Here is a 15,853-nt window from a genome sequence, read left to right on the forward strand (position 1 = left end):
CGTATGAGCTTCTGCCACCATGATTGGGCTAGTTCATTGAAGTGTCAGCCATAAGCTTTTCCTCACAAGGAACAGGAAAATGGAGTAATGTGTACAGAGCTAGAGCGCTCCCATACTTAATTTCTTCTTTCTAGAATAGAGTAATCACAATAGTGGCTGTCATTTATTCAGTACTTCTTTTGTTACCTGAAACTATGCTCAGTACTTTACATTAATTATCGTAATTTTTTTTATAAGAAAACCCTAAAGATAAGTAGTATTAAGATCCAAACTATATAAATGAGGAAAGTCAACCTCAGTGATATTAAGTAGTTCAGAGAAACAAAGTAAGTGGCAGAACCAGGATTCAAACTCAGGTTTGCATGTCTGGCCCCCTAGTCTGTGATCTCATTGACTTGCCAGATTGCCTTTCTCTGTGTACATGGGAGAGAGGACTGTGTTGGAAGAAGAATTAACAGTGGCATCCAAAATAAAATCTTGCTCCCTTGCCCAAAATCCACAGTACTCCCATTGTATAACTTCAGTGATGGATAACATTTTAGGACTGAGATCTTACTTGGTAATACTTATATTGGTTGGTAACCTATATCTGTAAACAACGTTGCTAAATGTTGACAGACAATGCTTTCTTTTCCCTTACAAGTCTTATACTACTTGAATGGTGACTTCTGGATGGTGACTTCTGTTTTCTTTTAGAAAAACCATGCCAGATGGATCATCTGGATCGAATCCTCCTGTCTGGCATCTATAATGTACGCAAGGGAAAGACCCAGCTGCATAAGTGGGCTGAACGCCTAGTTGTTCTCTGTGGCACCTGCCTCATTGTTTCCTCAGTGAAGGATTGTCATACTGGAAAGATGCACATTTTGCCTCTGGTTGGGGGAAAGGTAAGACTCATAGAAATGAATTATTCTTCATTTGTTTGATCTTCTTAATTAAAATCACATTTACTTTTCGGTGCTTTCTCCACATCTTTTTAAAGAAGCCAATATGAGGGGCGCCTGGGTGGCGCAGTCGTTAAGCGTCTGTCTTTGGCTCAGGGCGTGATCCCAGCGGTTATGGGATCGAGCCCCACATCAGGCTCCTCCGCTAGGAGCCTGCTTCTTCCTCTCCACTCCCCCTGCTTGTGTTCCCTCTCTCGCTGGCTGTCTCTCTCTGTCAAATAAATAAATAAAATCTTTAAAAAAAAAAAAAAGCCAATATGATCATTATTAAAGATTACATTACACAGTTCGTGTTTTAGAGTTCTTAGGTTTAACCAGAAGAAACCTACTCAGGCTAAATTTTTTGTTTAAAGATTCATTTATTAGAGAGAGAGAGAGAGAGAGTGAGCAAGCGAGGGGGAGGGTTAGAGGGAGAGGGAGAAGAGAAGCAGACTCCCTGCTGAGCGCGGAACCCAGTGCTGGGCTCTGTTTCACGATCTCATGATCTCACAACCTCATAACTCAGGAGATCATGACCTGAGCTGAGACCGAGTCGGACGCATAACTGACCAAGCCCCCCAGGCACCCCCACCTTACTCACGCTAATTTAAGCATAAAACAGGTTTATTTACATCACAGATTCTTTAGGAGGTCCAAAGCCTGTCCATACCCCAAATTCTCCTGCAGAATCTATTTGTTGATGGTACCTCTGCCTCCACTGCTAGGCATCCATAACACCCAAGTAGACAGCCTCCTGCCACATCCATTCTTAAAACAGATTCTTTCTAGCTTCTTCTTTTTCCCCATTTGACTAAAATTCAGAGTTGGGGGTGGTCACAAGTGCCTCTCCAGCAGCAAGGTGGGGAGCATACCATTTCTGGTCTGTGCTGGAGAATTCCCCATTCTAGGCAGGGAGTTCACTTGCAAGTCTGTCAAACAGACTGACAGATGACTGGCAACAGATATGTTAATATTTATATGAAGCTATACATCATTTTGTTTCTTTTATTTTCCATCTTGAATATCATAAAACAGTATGAATTTTAGAGAACTCCCAGATAAAATTGACTTAGTGAATTCATGCTTTGAGATGTCCAGTCTGGTCCAGATGTACAGCAGTATTGATAAAACAGATAGATTTGAAAGGTAAATACATAAAAAGACATAGCTGGGCTGTGGAATGTAGAATAGAAATGTATGTGGTGAGCAGGTCTGAACCTGAGGGCCCGCTGGGTTCTGGGCCTGAAAGGTCATGGCAGCCCAGGAGTTCAGCTCCTGTAAGTATTTCTCTGCTCGTGAGAAGAGCTTGGCCCAGACGTATTCACTGAAGCAGGAATTGAGTAGTACTCTGCTCCTGAAGGAAAGCTGGAAAGAAAAATAACAACAACAACCAGCCCCAAACACCTGTTAACCACTGACCGGAACCAAGTCTTGTTCTAGCTGTGGTCCTAGAGAGGTTGAGGGAACCGGTTATGTGGCCTGTGACCAGGAAGTGAACAAGTCCCCACTGAATGAATATGCATACTCCAGTATCAGCCAGGGGGCAGGAACCTACCACTTACTGATGTGAGACTTCTTTTTGGTCTTGGGAGCTAAAGGACAGAATGAAGAAAATAGGATAAAAGAAAATGACAACCCCCCCAAAAAAAAAGAAAAAGAAAAGAAAACAACAAAGGAAAGGAAATTCAAAGGGAAGTTGTAAGAAATAAGAAACGATGAGTGCAGACGTTGATAAAATGTGACAGTCAAGTTAATATCGATTATAAAAAGTTTAAAATTTTTTTATATTTTAAATATAAATATAAACTCTTAAAGCTCAAACTACCCTGAATGATATTTAAGATGTAGCGATATGTTTGATAAGTAATGTGTGATACAGTCTTGGAATAAGAGAATAGAAATATCAAATAACTTTTCACTTTACTAGGAAAAACCTTAAGTAAAAATTTTAAGGATAGCCACTAAAAGTAGAGTGGGAGAAGAAAATGTAAAACATTCTTTAATGCTAAAAGAAGGCAGGAAAAGAATGGAGAGAAAGGAACAAAATGGTTAGCATGGTAAATTATCACAAATTATAGTGACAGAAACATATAGAAATGTATCAGTAATCATAATAACTGTGATACAAGTTGTCATTTAAAATCCCAGTACTTGCTGTTTTATTTTTTAACATTTTATTTATTTTTTAGAGAGAGAGAGCACACGAACGGGGAGGGGCAGAGAGAGAGGGACAAGCAGGCTCCCTGCTGAGCAGGGAGCTCAAGTTGGGGGTCTCAATACCAGGACCCTGGGATCATGACCTGACCTAAAAGCAGACACTTAACGGACTGAGCCACCTAGGTGCCACCAGTACTTGCTGTTTATAAGAGACGTACTCAACACTTAGAAGGTTGAATGTGAAATGGTGGGAAAATCGTGCTAGTCAAATATCAATCAAAAGAGTATCATTGTGGTTATATTAATATCATACAAAACATTTTTATGGAAGTTTATGTGCAACAAAGGACTTGTCTCCAGAATATATGAAGAACTTTTACAACACAGAGAAAGACAGATAACCTAGTAAAAACTAGGCAGAAGAGTTGAGCAGATCCTTTCCCAGTGAAGATCTACAGATGGGCAAATAAGTACATAGGAAGATTCTCACCGTCATGAGTCATTAGGGAAATGCAAATCAATATCAGAGAGTTTCTGCATACCACTGGGATGACTAAAATCAAAAGACTGATGAGTACCAAATTTAGTAAAGATGAGGAGCAACTGGAATGCTCTCTCATCATTGGTGGGAGTACAGTCACTTTGGAAAATAGTTTTTCATTTCTTATAAACTGAAACATATGCATATCAGATGACCCAGCATTTCTTCTAGATATTGGGAAATGAACATCTGTCTTTACAGAGACTTTATGTGAATGTTCATAGCAGCTTTATTCATAATCGTCAAAAACTAGAAACAGCCCAAATGTTCATTGACTACCGGTGAATTGATGAACAAATGTGGCACATTCCACACAATGGAATACTACTGAACAATAAAAAGGAATGAATTGCTGATATACACCAAAATAAGGATGAACTCAAAAACATTCTTTTCTTTTTTTTTTTTTTTAAGATTTATTTATTTATTGTAGAAAGAGCAAGCAAGTGCACAAGCAATCATGGGGCGGGGGAGGCAGAGGGAGAGGCGGAAAGAGAATCTCAGATTTACAAACCTTTCTCAGTATTTGACATTATATGAGTATGTTTTTCTGTGTCAAATACCCCATAGTAAAATATCTGAAAGTTTATTCTAAAACATGGGTGCCAGGGTGGCTCATTCGGTTAAGCATCTGCCTTTGGTTCAGGTCACGATCCCAGGATCCTGGGATGATCCCTGTTCAGCAGGGAGTCTGCTTCTCCCTCTCTCTCTGCCTCTCCCCCCGCTTGTGCGCTCTCTCTTTCTCTCACATAAATAAAATCTTAGAAAAATAGATTATTCTAAAACAATCATTAATATCTGTTCTTCATTTCAATAAGATCTTTTATTTTGACTCATTCGTGTGATTTATTATTAATAAAAAATCCTGTTGTGAGGTCACAATTGAATGTTATGAATGTTATTAATTTTATTGGGATTTTTTTTAAAGATTTTATTTATTTGAGAGAGGGAGCATGCGCATGCATGAGCAGGGGAAGAGGCAGAGAGAGAGGGAGAGGGACAAGCAGACTCCACACTGAGCGCAAAGCCCAATTCAGGGCTTGATCCCAGGACCCTGAGCTCATGACCTGAGCCAAAGGCAGACGCTTACTGACAGAGCCGCCCAGGTGCCCCTTATTGGGATCTTTTTAATATGATTCTTTTTTGCTTGAAGTATTTTGTGTTTTTGCCATTTGATTCAGTCTTGGCACCAGAAACCTAATGATTTATGAGTATAATTTGGAAGTTTCCAGCTGACTCACCAAGATTCAATAGTTAGGACATATCAAAGTGAGATATTTGTTTATATATTTACCTGATGATGGATGGACATTTGGGTTGTTACCCTTTGAGGCTATTAGGAATAATGCTGCTCTAATTCATGTACAAGTTTTTGTGTGGATGTATGTTTTCAGTTCTCTTGAGTATATATCTATCCAGGAGTAGAATTGCCAGATCACATGGTGACTCTACGTTTAACCTTTGAGGAATTGCCAGACTGTTTTCCAAAGTGCTGCACCATTTTACATTCCCACTGCAGTGTATGAGGGATCCAGTTTCCCCACATAACTTGCTAATAGCTGTTATCCAACACTTATTTTCTGTTTTTAATTTTAGCCATCCTAACAGATGTCACATGGTATCTTTCAGTTTTGATTTGCATTTGAACATCATTTCATGTCATGTCATGACTGGCCATTTTTCAGTCTTCCTTGGAAAGATGTCTGTTCAGCTCTTTTGCCTGTTTTAGAAAATTGAGTTGTCTTGTTATTGTCCTTTGCTCTCTGACTAGGATTTTTCTTCTTGGTTTTGGTTTTCTCCCCTCCTTCTCTTCAGGTGGAAGAAGTGAAGCGACGGCAGCATTCCCTTGCGTTCAGCTCAGCTGGAGCCCAAGCTCAGACCTATCATGTCAGCTTTGAGACGTTGGCCGAGTGCCAGAGATGGCAGCGACAAGCATCCAAGGTGATAAACTATCGAACGTCCTGGTGTGGGGATAAGACTGTAAAAGCCCACTACAGATGTATTTTGAAACTGAACTCGCTCCCAACAAAGTGAATTATAATTTTTATGTATCTTACTTTAGGTCCCTCTAAGTATATAATGAATGAAATAATGGAATTCCATCAGGTCCTTAACTTACTATTTATATTTGTGTAGTACAAAAAGCTTTCAAAAATGTTTTCAGGTGCATTTACCTTTACACCATCTATGTGAGAAGAATATGGCCTTGAAGGAATTGAGACACAATGAGATTCAAATGACTTTCCCTCAACCACTGTGGTCAGTGAGAGATGGAGCGTTCCCTAATTGCTAGCCTAGTGCTTCTTGGTCTGTATATATTTAACACAGCTGTGATGAACCACTTTATTATTTTTTTAATTTTTTAAAATTTTTTGATGAACCACTTTATTTATTTATTTATTTATTTTTAAAGATTTTATTTATTCGTTTGAGAGAGAGAGAGAGACAGCCGGTGAGAGAGGGAACACAAGCAGGGGGAGTGGGAGAGGAAGAAGCAGGCTTCCGGCAGAGGAGCCTGATGTGGGGCTCGATCCCAGAACGCCGGGACCATGCCCTGAGCCAAAGGCAGACGCGTAACGACTGAGTCACCCAGGCGCCCCTGATGAACCACTTTAAATTTGAACTTATTATGGGATGTGACCTGTGCTCCTGTCACAGAGTATTGTTCCTATATGCTGAGGATAATTAGCTTTTCAGCATAATTTCTGCTTTTTTAGTCTTTAAAGATGAAGTTCTCTGAAATTGTGTTGCAGGTTCCAAATTCTCTTGTTCTTCTAGCTATCTGCAGAATTTTAGCACACTTTTCTTTGTGGAGCTAAATAGTTGCATAAAGGATTGTTTTGGTATAATGAGATGCCATAAAACATGAATGACTTTTCCAGTGGCCTTTTGTTTGGTTTTTAGGACAATTTTCACAACCCATCTTTTATTAGCATGCTATTATAGAAATATAAACTTGTTTTGGTTTTATTGAATTTTCTGTACATACATCATAGTGGCAATAAAATCTCTTCTGAATAAAACTAGTTTCAATTTTAAGTAGCCATTCCATTCTTTTGACCTTAAAAAGAGAAGTTAATATTTTTTGAGCACCTTTTGTGTACTAAGCAGCGTGCTGTTTGCTGGGTTATTTAATTTTATCCTCCTAACAGATGAAGAAACTGCACTGGTAAGTAGCAGAGCCCATGTGGATACAAAAGGCCATGGCTTTCAATATCACACTGCCTGCTAGAGTTTTGTATAGTTACTTTGAATCATCTCAACTTCTTGCATGAAATGTTAACTTTTCATCTTTATGATTTGTATTTTTTTGCTTTTTACTTGTAGACACTTTAAAACTTACACCGTTGTGTGTTTCAAGCAGCTTACGGTTTTAGGAAAAAACAAAAACAAACTGGTTTTTATAAATGAATAATTGGATCTTGTTACCTTTTTCTCTTTCCCATTTTTAAAATTAGCGCTTTTTTTGTGTAACTGTCCTTCCTTCCTGTGCTGGGTGAGAGGCATTTGGTGCTAACTCAGATGGCTCTTCTCCTTGACCCTATTCAGGTGGTGTCCCAGCGAATCAGCACTGTTGACCTCTCATGTTACAGCCTTGAGGAGGTCCCTGAGCATCTCTTCTACAGTCAAGATATCACCTACCTCAATTTGCGACACAACTTCATGCAGCTGGAAAGACCAGGGGGCCTTGACACTCTCTACAGGTATGTGGGGAATGGGTTTCCAGACTAACTTATTCAACTCAAATTGTGATCACTGTCTTAATTATTTGTACCTGGAAGTGAGCATGCTTACCATCGTGTATATATTTGAAAATTTCCCCTCATTTTGAAGAGGAAGTAAAATTTTTTATTCGTACAGTTTTCTTACCCTCCTTTCCACCTCCATGAAACAAAAGATAGATGCAAATGTTCTGTTATAGAGGCAGTGTTGAGCTGCCATTGATCTGGATAATCTTGTTACATAAGTCAGTGACAGTGATGCATGATCTGAAGCCAGGGTAAATTGGGAGATTGAATATATGGCAAGTTTTTGAATCATAGATGTCAAATAACTTAAAGGAAATAGGCCCATTTTCAAGAATTCCACTCCCAGGTTGGGGCTTTTATCTTTCCTGTGTATTTGCTTCTAAGCCTTTTGACAGCTATGAAACCTCTCTCTTCTTTTTTTTTTTTTTTTTTNTTTTTTAAAGATTTTATTTATTTATTCGACAGAGATAGAGACAGCCAGAGAGAGAGGGAACACAAGCAGGGGGAGTGGGAGAGGAAGAAGCAGGCTCATAGTGGAGGAGCCTGATGTGGGGCTCGATCCCATAACGCCAGGATCACGCCCTGAGCCGAAGGCAGACGCTTTAACCGCTGTGCCACCCAGGCGCCCCGAAACCTCTCTCTTCTGATAAATGGACCATTTCACTCCTAAGGGACTGTGGCCCATATATTTTCGAGTTCCTTTGTTAGAATATATTCCTCCTTCCCACCCTCCACCCTTTAAAAGTGGATAGAAGTGAATAAATATTTAGTATAAGTAATTGTGTGAGCTTCTTGTGAGCAAGGGAGAAATTGGAAATTAAAGCATTCAAATTAGGTGGTAATTAAAAAGATAATACACATTGTGGGGTGCCTGGGTGGCTCAGTTGGTTAAGTGTCTGACTTCAGCTCAGGTCACGATCTCAGTGTCCTGGGATTGAGCCCTGTGTCGAGCTCCGCGCTCACTGGGGCATCTGCTTGTTCCTTTCCCTCTCCCTCTGCCCCTCCCCCACTCGTGCTCTCACTTGCTCTCTCTCTCAAATAAATGAATAAAATCTTTTAAAAAAAGGATAATATACATTGAAATTACATATTTTACGTAATAACTAATATTTCTAGAATAATTTTGAGAAAGTACTGTGATTTTTATCCCATATGATGTGTTTTACAAAGCTTTTTAGGTATAAGCAAGCCTCTATCAAGTAATGAGATAATAATTTTAATTATATTAGTATGTAAAAACAACAGAAGCCATAGTTTTAAGGAAGTGGATTTCTAGCATTTTCTTCTCAGTCACTGTGAAAATAAGGTTAATGTAGTTTGAGGGCTGGATTAGGAATTCTGAAGTCAAGGCACCAAGTCAAAGGAACAATCAGTACTCAAGGTCAGGACAACTGGAAATCAAAAGTTGAAAATTTCAAAGCAGAGTATTAGAGTGAGGTACCAATGACTCCAGGCTAGAAGCAGGAGATACAGATCATCACTGTGGAGAGCACCACCTCAGCCTTACCCTCTTGCACTAGTATAATCATTAGTATAATACTCCGAAGTAGAATTAGCAGAGTGATTCCTGTGTACCCAGTGTATGATAATACTGTCTCTGGGTAAGACAGTAAAGATACTTCTAGGAACAAAACAGAAGCACTAAAAATGACTATTTCCCTGTGTTCTCTATGAGACCGTATTGCAGTAAAATTCCTTATATCACATACATATTTGTAAGTTCTAAGTGCCCATCATTTCAAGTAACATTTGAGCCAATATAATTTCAATATGTAAAAAGAAGTTGCTTATAATGGGATTTGATGTGCGTTTTTGTTAGCTATTCCTGTGCCCATGAGTTGGTGAATTGTTACAAGTTTTTTTATATTGCATATAGAAATTTGATAGAGAGATTTCAAGCATATCAGTATGACTTGATATTAAATAATTATACCAGCATGAGCTTTCCAAGATTTTGTGCCTTTTGAAGGAGAAGAGAGAAGAACTCCCATTGCCCTAGACCTGGTCTCCTTTTTGGTGTGGAGCCGGGGTTAGGCATCAGTGCTCTGTGCTGTGAGTGATGTTTGGCATGTAGTGAGTGCTTAGTAGATATTTGTGAAACAAATTCTACAGTGGACATTTAAAACAGATGGCTTTTTTATTCAGTACTATAATTTGTATGTTTACATTTTAGATTTTCTCAGTTGAAGGGCCTGAACTTGTCCCATAATAAACTTGGGTTGTTTCCTGTAATGTTATGTGAGATTTCTACCCTGACTGAGCTCAACCTCTCCTGTAACGGATTTCATGACGTGCCAAGTCAGATTGGCAGTCTACTAAAGTAAGTATCTGATTTTGCTAGACTCATTTTTTACTTGCAGCATAAGGGGCTTCTCTGGCATTTGGAATGAAGGTAGTCACATGAGCTCTGGCAGTGAAGTAAATCATGTAATTATGAGGATTCTAGTCAGCAGCTGTTACTTGTTTGTGGGGGCGACTAGTTAGCCCCTCAGGTTCAACAGCAGAAGTTCTGACAATTTTTGATATCGGAGGGACCATCTATGGCATTATGTGTGTCATTGAGTCTCTATAGATAGGATGTTTTGTCATTATTGGATTCATAATAAGTTAGTGATATAAGTCAGAATCTATCCCTCTAGTTCTATCCATTCCAATTAAAACCTTTCATAAAGTCTTGTTTTATTTTCTTACTACAGTCTTCAAACCCTCTGTCTTGATGGCAACTTTCTGATGACTTTACCAGAAGAATTGGGAGATCTGCAACAGCTTTCTTCCCTGGGAATTTCCTTTAACAATTTTAGTCAAATTCCTGAGGTTTATGAGAAACTCACTATGATAGATAAAGTGGTTATGGCAGGAAATCGCCTGGAAGTCCTCAACCTTGGGGTGCTGAACAGGATGAGCCATATCAAACATGTGGATTTAAGGTGAGGCCGTTCTTCACCGTGTCTTCCATTTCATGGACCTCTGATGGTCTTTTGTGGTTTCTCTTTATATAGACTTCTCTAAAACATTGGGATTTTAGAACAGTGTATATTTTCCAAACTCTAGTAACACTTCATTTTTCACTCAGTAGCAGAGCGATTATGAGTGAGGTAAGTGTACCGCATGATAGAGACTTTCACGTTACCTTTGACAAAGGTTGTTTTGATTTACTCTCCCAGCAGCATTCTATGGAATTCCCATTTCTTCACGTCCTTATCAGTGTTGGATTTTAGCAGTCTTTTTCCTTATTGTCAGTGTTGTAGGAGAAAATAATACTTCATTGTTTTAATCAGCATTTATTTATGAGCGAGGTTGAGCATCTTTTTAATATGCTAATTGGTAGTTTGTATTTTTCCTTACACTTGACCATTTTTCTATTGAATCAGTAGGTTTCTTCTTGATATCCCTTGTATTACAATTAAATGTTAATTTAAAATGTTTAAAAAAATGTTAGAGATTTTCTTATGAATTTTTTGTAGGTTTTATTTTCTAGTTATAGTCTTTTCTTTAAGGAAGCTGGTAAAAGACACATACACATAAAAGGCATATATGCATAGAGTAAATCTTCTATTTACACTAAGCCATTGATGTTCCTTGTAAAGAAATAGTAACGTAAAAATTTATTGAGATCCAGGGGAGTGACGACACGCCTATGTGTTCTCTGCAAGTATAGAAGGGAACCCATTTTCTATAATTTGCCCTTGAACTATTCCATATAGATACAGATTATTTTCCTCTCTGTTAATTAATGTAATGTGAACCTGAGCACAAGAAAGAGGAGGCAGAGCCCCAGAAGAAAGTATGGCTGATTCCTCTTGTTCTCTGCGTGGTCCACCACAACTGCTTTGCTACTCACTAACTTGAAAGGTGTTATATTCATCTTCTTGTTCCTTTGGCCTGCTTCTTCATCCCTGCCTAACTTTATTAAGTATCTGGATGTAAGTTTTTAACTAACTGTATGTAGGCATGGTCCTTTTTCCCTTTCTCTTTACTTAGTTTGTATATGTATTTGCAAGTCTGGATTGTCTTAAGCTTATAAACAGAGAACACAAGGAAAGCTGTTATTATTTACTTAATACCTTGCAAAATGAAGCAAGTAGTGAACTTTTTGAGTTGTTTAGGAAAGAGAAAGGAATCATACCTCTCTTATTTTTCTTTTGGTAAGCATATTTAGTAGAATTTATTTCTAATGATTTCCTTATTTCTGAATATTTAAGGATGAATCATTTGAAAACCGTGGTTACTGAAAATCTGGAGGGAAATAAATACATCACCCACATGGATTTGCGGGACAATCAACTGGCTGACTTAGATCTTAGCTCCTTATGTAGCTTGGAACAGCTGCACTGTGAACGGAACCAGCTGAGAGAGCTGACACTCAGTGGCTTCTCCCTTCGAACTCTCTATGCCAGTTCCAACAGTGAGTTCTCTGTCCAGCCTCCTGGTTTTTCTCTTGTAGCTCTTGTCAGAGCTTTCGAAGAACAGTGGTATCTGTGGTGTTGCTCAGCCACTCTGCAAAGTCTAGTTTGAGGTTCATTGAGAGCAGCTTTGTCTTTTAAGTTTGCTGTCAATATGTAAGTGGTTGAGATATGCATAAAAAGGCATTGCAGGATACTTGGAGATTCACTGAGTATTTATTAATAAAAGGCATTTTGCAGAATAAGAAGGGGTAGGAGGATGGGCAAGCATGTTCAAAAAAGTGTATCAATAATAGCCTGAAACAAGGGTTGACAAACTGCAGCCCAGGGGCTAGATCTGGCCCACCACCTGTTTCTATATGGCCCTCGAGGAATGGGTTTTTACATTTTTTTAATGGCAGGGTTTAAAAAAATCAGAAGAAGAATAATTTTGACTTGGGGAAGTTCTATGAAATTCAGGGATCAGTGAATAGAGTTTGATTGGAACATGCCCACGGTCATTTGTTTACAGGTTATTGGTCTCATGAGACAGTGGCAGAACGGAGTAGCTATAAGAGAGACCGGTGGGGGGGTGCTGCAAAGCCTAAAATATTTCCCACAGGCTTAGCCCTTTACAGAAAAAGCTTTGCCCATTTCTAGTCTAAAACTTTGTGCTGCCTCAGCTCTAGACCAAGAAGCCACTCAATTTCAATAGTGATTTGCTCCAGGAATATTTTTCAATGTGAAAGGCCCCATATTTGTTGGTGCCATTCTTTTTATGGAGCGTTCTTTACCAAGAAAATTATAATATATTATATATTAGTATATATAATATATTGTATAATATATAGAATATTATATGTATAATTTTTCTGTGCTTAAGGAAGGGATGGAGAAAGATGTTCAGTATCACTAAGTGTTGGAGAAATGCAAATTTTGATAATGCCATTGTATACTCAATCAAATTTAAAAAAATACTGCTAAGTGCTATTGAAGATGTGGAGAATCAGCTCTCATACATTGTCACCGAGAGGGTCAGTTGGTAAAGCCACCTTGGAGAGCAATTACAGTGTTAAAAAAAGTCAGAGATGCGTGTAGCCCATATTCTGCCAGTTCCTCCGTTTGGGATATCTCCCTGAGACACTCACATGTGCGTAAGGTGATGTGTACAGGAATGTTTATCACAGTGTTGTTCCTTACGTTGAAAAAAAAAATATGACTACTGATAGGAAGATGTGTAAACAGTAACATATTTATACGCTAGAATATTACAAAGCAATGGAAATGAATGCCCTAAAGCTCCGTGTATTAATCTGGGTAAATCTTAGAAACATTTTTTGAGGGAAAAAAAAAGCATAATTATATGTACACCAAGATAGTTGTATCAGATTTTCAAACACACAGAAATGTTGTTTCCTTAGCTATATGATGCCATAACAGGATAAAGAATCCATGGGAAGGATAAAAATCATGTTCACAATGATGTTTACCTCTTGGTCTGTGCAGTGTTTTCATTCTTAAAAAAGTCTGGAGCATATAAGGCAGAATGTGAAGATTTGTTACAAGCTGAATGATGGGTGGACGAGTGTTCATTATTTTATTTTATTTTTTTTAAAGATTTTATTTATTTATTTGACAGAGAGAGAGACAGCCAGCGAGAGAGGGAACACAAGCAGGGGGAGTGGGAGAGGAAGAAGCAGGCTCACAGCGGAAGAGCCTGATGTGAGGCTCGATCCCATAACGCCGGGATCACGCCCTGAGCTGAAGGCAGATGCTCAACCGCTGTGCCACCCAGGCGCCCCGAGTGTTCATTATTTTATTCTCTTTTCTGTATCTCTAAAATACATTAGGGTAAAAGATAAGGACTTCACTTTTCATTGCCTTTTATCTTGCTAGAGAAGTTTCAAATTGTAGCTTAGATTAATTGCTTAGGTCAAAACGGCGTCAAAGCTGATGAGTGTCCACTTGTGCTGTTCATAGATATTGCGAGATGGTAGTCGGTCTTTTGTCATGTAGATATTTGCTGTCAGGCCCATTCTCTATTCTAAATGTATCTAGAGAATCTGAATGAGTGGCCCGTTAGAAAAGGCCTCATTGACATACACGCTGTCTTTGGGGACTGAGATGCTCACAGTGCCCTACTAAACGGGGCTTGCTTGAAGTTAGCTGCTGTACTGACAGAAAAAATCCTTAATGTTCTACAGCCTGGAAGAATTCACCCCAGCACTTGTAATTCTGATGCCTCAAAAATAAAGAACTCAGCTTCGCAAAAGAGGTTATCCAGGTGGTCAGTTAATGTAGGAAAAGGCATTCAGCCTTACTGGTCATCAGGGATATGCACATTGTAACCCCAGCATGACACCAATGCACACCTACCAGAGTGACTGGAATGGAAAAGATTGAAAATACCAGTGTCCGCTGTTGTGAGTCTAAATTGGTACAGCCACTTTGGAAAACCGTGCACTTATCTGCTCTCTCTGTCTCTTTCCTGTCTTACACCCAACATAAATGCTGCTTACGTTAGTCCACAAAAGACATGGACAAAAATGTTCATGGAAGCAGAATTCATAGTAACCCCAAACTGGAAAAGACTTCATTGCCCACCAGCTCTAAAATGGTTGAATAAATTGTGGTATATTGACATAAAAAATTTAATATGGCCACGAGATGCATGAACTATAGCCATATGCAGTAATAGGGCCAAATCTCACAATCACAGTGTGGAGGAAATAAAGCCAGACAGAGAAGTATGCAGACCGTATGTGTGTATTTATATGGATAGGCAAAAATGATCTGTGGTATTGGGAGTTAGGGTGGGGTTGCCCTGTTGGGAAGTGACTAAAAGGGGAAACAAAGGGGGATTCAGGGGCAGCAGGTAATGCGCCGTTTCTTGATATGGGTACTGGTTACCCCATTGGGTTCTGTTTGTAAAAATTTGTTGATTTGTACACTTAAGATTGTTGCATTTTTCTGTATTTATGTTTTGCTTTAATTAAAAGTTAAAATATTGACAGTAAAAATCTAATCGAATTTTTTTTTTTTTAAGTTTAAAAGCTAAGTAGTCACTGCTGCGATTTAACAGCTGCCTGAACTTAGTGTGAGTCTAGACCAGAACACAGGATCCTTCAGTTAGTTGTTTTATTTGGTTTTCAGGTCAGGATCGGGTAGTCAAAGTTAGTCATTGCGAGTTACCCAACTTTTTGTCTTCAGTTCATCTCAGCAGATGACATCAGTTTTCTCCCTGGTGATCACACTGAGCCACTTTGCCCTTGTTTACTTTCAGTTACTTTCTTCTTTGGAGAGTGTCACTAACACCTGTTTGTTTTTTTGATTAGGGCTGACAGCGGTGAATGTCTATCCAGTACCCAGTCAACTCACTTCTCTAGAGCTTTCACGGTGAGTGTGTCTCATGAGAGTGGTGCTTGTTTGATTCTTAATGTTTAAGAGATGGATATGGATACTTTGGTAGTTTTGAAGTATAAGACATCTAAATACATTGAAATATTTGGCTAGCCTGGAAAAGGGAGAAAGGATGAGTGGAGAAATACTTTTAATTGCCATACCATTTATTTCAAGGGACGGTCCTCTTGAAACAGAAAGGTGCCTGTGAATTACTCATTCTTAAAGTCTGGGGATTTAGAATGAGATGCAAACAAAGACGACCTTTTTTCTCCTTCATGGCAGTGATTTCCTTTTTTGCTGATTGAAATCAGATAATTCTTGGTTTTTAGTGACTTATTTTTAAATTTTTATTCTCTTATTTTTTTGGTATTCTTATCACCCACGTTAGTCTGATGGTCAGAGAGATACTGATTATATTCAGGATTTTATTACTTACATTGTTGGTCAAGAACAAATACAACTGAGGTTTGCTTTCTTTCCTTCATTTTTAACACTGTTGGGCATTCAGGATTCAGTGGTTGAGTTTTATGGACTAGTGGAGAGTTTGACAACCAAACGCACAGCTACAAGGTAGCTTCTTAAATCCTGTGATTATAGAGTGGTAGAGCAGGTAGAAAGTGGACAGGGTCCTATATGGTCAGCATCAAAGATTAAATGAGATACTAAAAGCAACATATTAGTATGGTGCCTGGCATAAAA

General features: G+C 38.7%; 1 protein-coding gene across 2 annotated transcripts in view; it reads left to right on the forward strand.

Moving 5' to 3' along the window:
- The window catches only part of PHLPP2 (PH domain and leucine rich repeat protein phosphatase 2), a 65,652-nt gene that overhangs the window by 27,175 nt on the left and 22,624 nt on the right, over window positions 1-15,853 (forward strand). For both annotated transcript variants that reach the window (XM_034672858.1, XM_002920951.4), the window contains exons 3-9: window positions 697-887; window positions 5,437-5,562; window positions 7,171-7,325; window positions 9,544-9,690; window positions 10,067-10,297; window positions 11,573-11,775; window positions 15,088-15,148. In XM_034672858.1, coding sequence (XP_034528749.1) covers window positions 697-887; window positions 5,437-5,562; window positions 7,171-7,325; window positions 9,544-9,690; window positions 10,067-10,297; window positions 11,573-11,775; window positions 15,088-15,148 — 1,114 coding nt within the window. The remainder of the gene's footprint in view (window positions 1-696; window positions 888-5,436; window positions 5,563-7,170; window positions 7,326-9,543; window positions 9,691-10,066; window positions 10,298-11,572; window positions 11,776-15,087; window positions 15,149-15,853) is intronic.

Source organism: Ailuropoda melanoleuca, chromosome 12, assembly GCF_002007445.2.
Source record: "Ailuropoda melanoleuca isolate Jingjing chromosome 12, ASM200744v2, whole genome shotgun sequence".
NCBI lineage: Eukaryota > Metazoa > Chordata > Mammalia > Carnivora > Ursidae > Ailuropoda > Ailuropoda melanoleuca.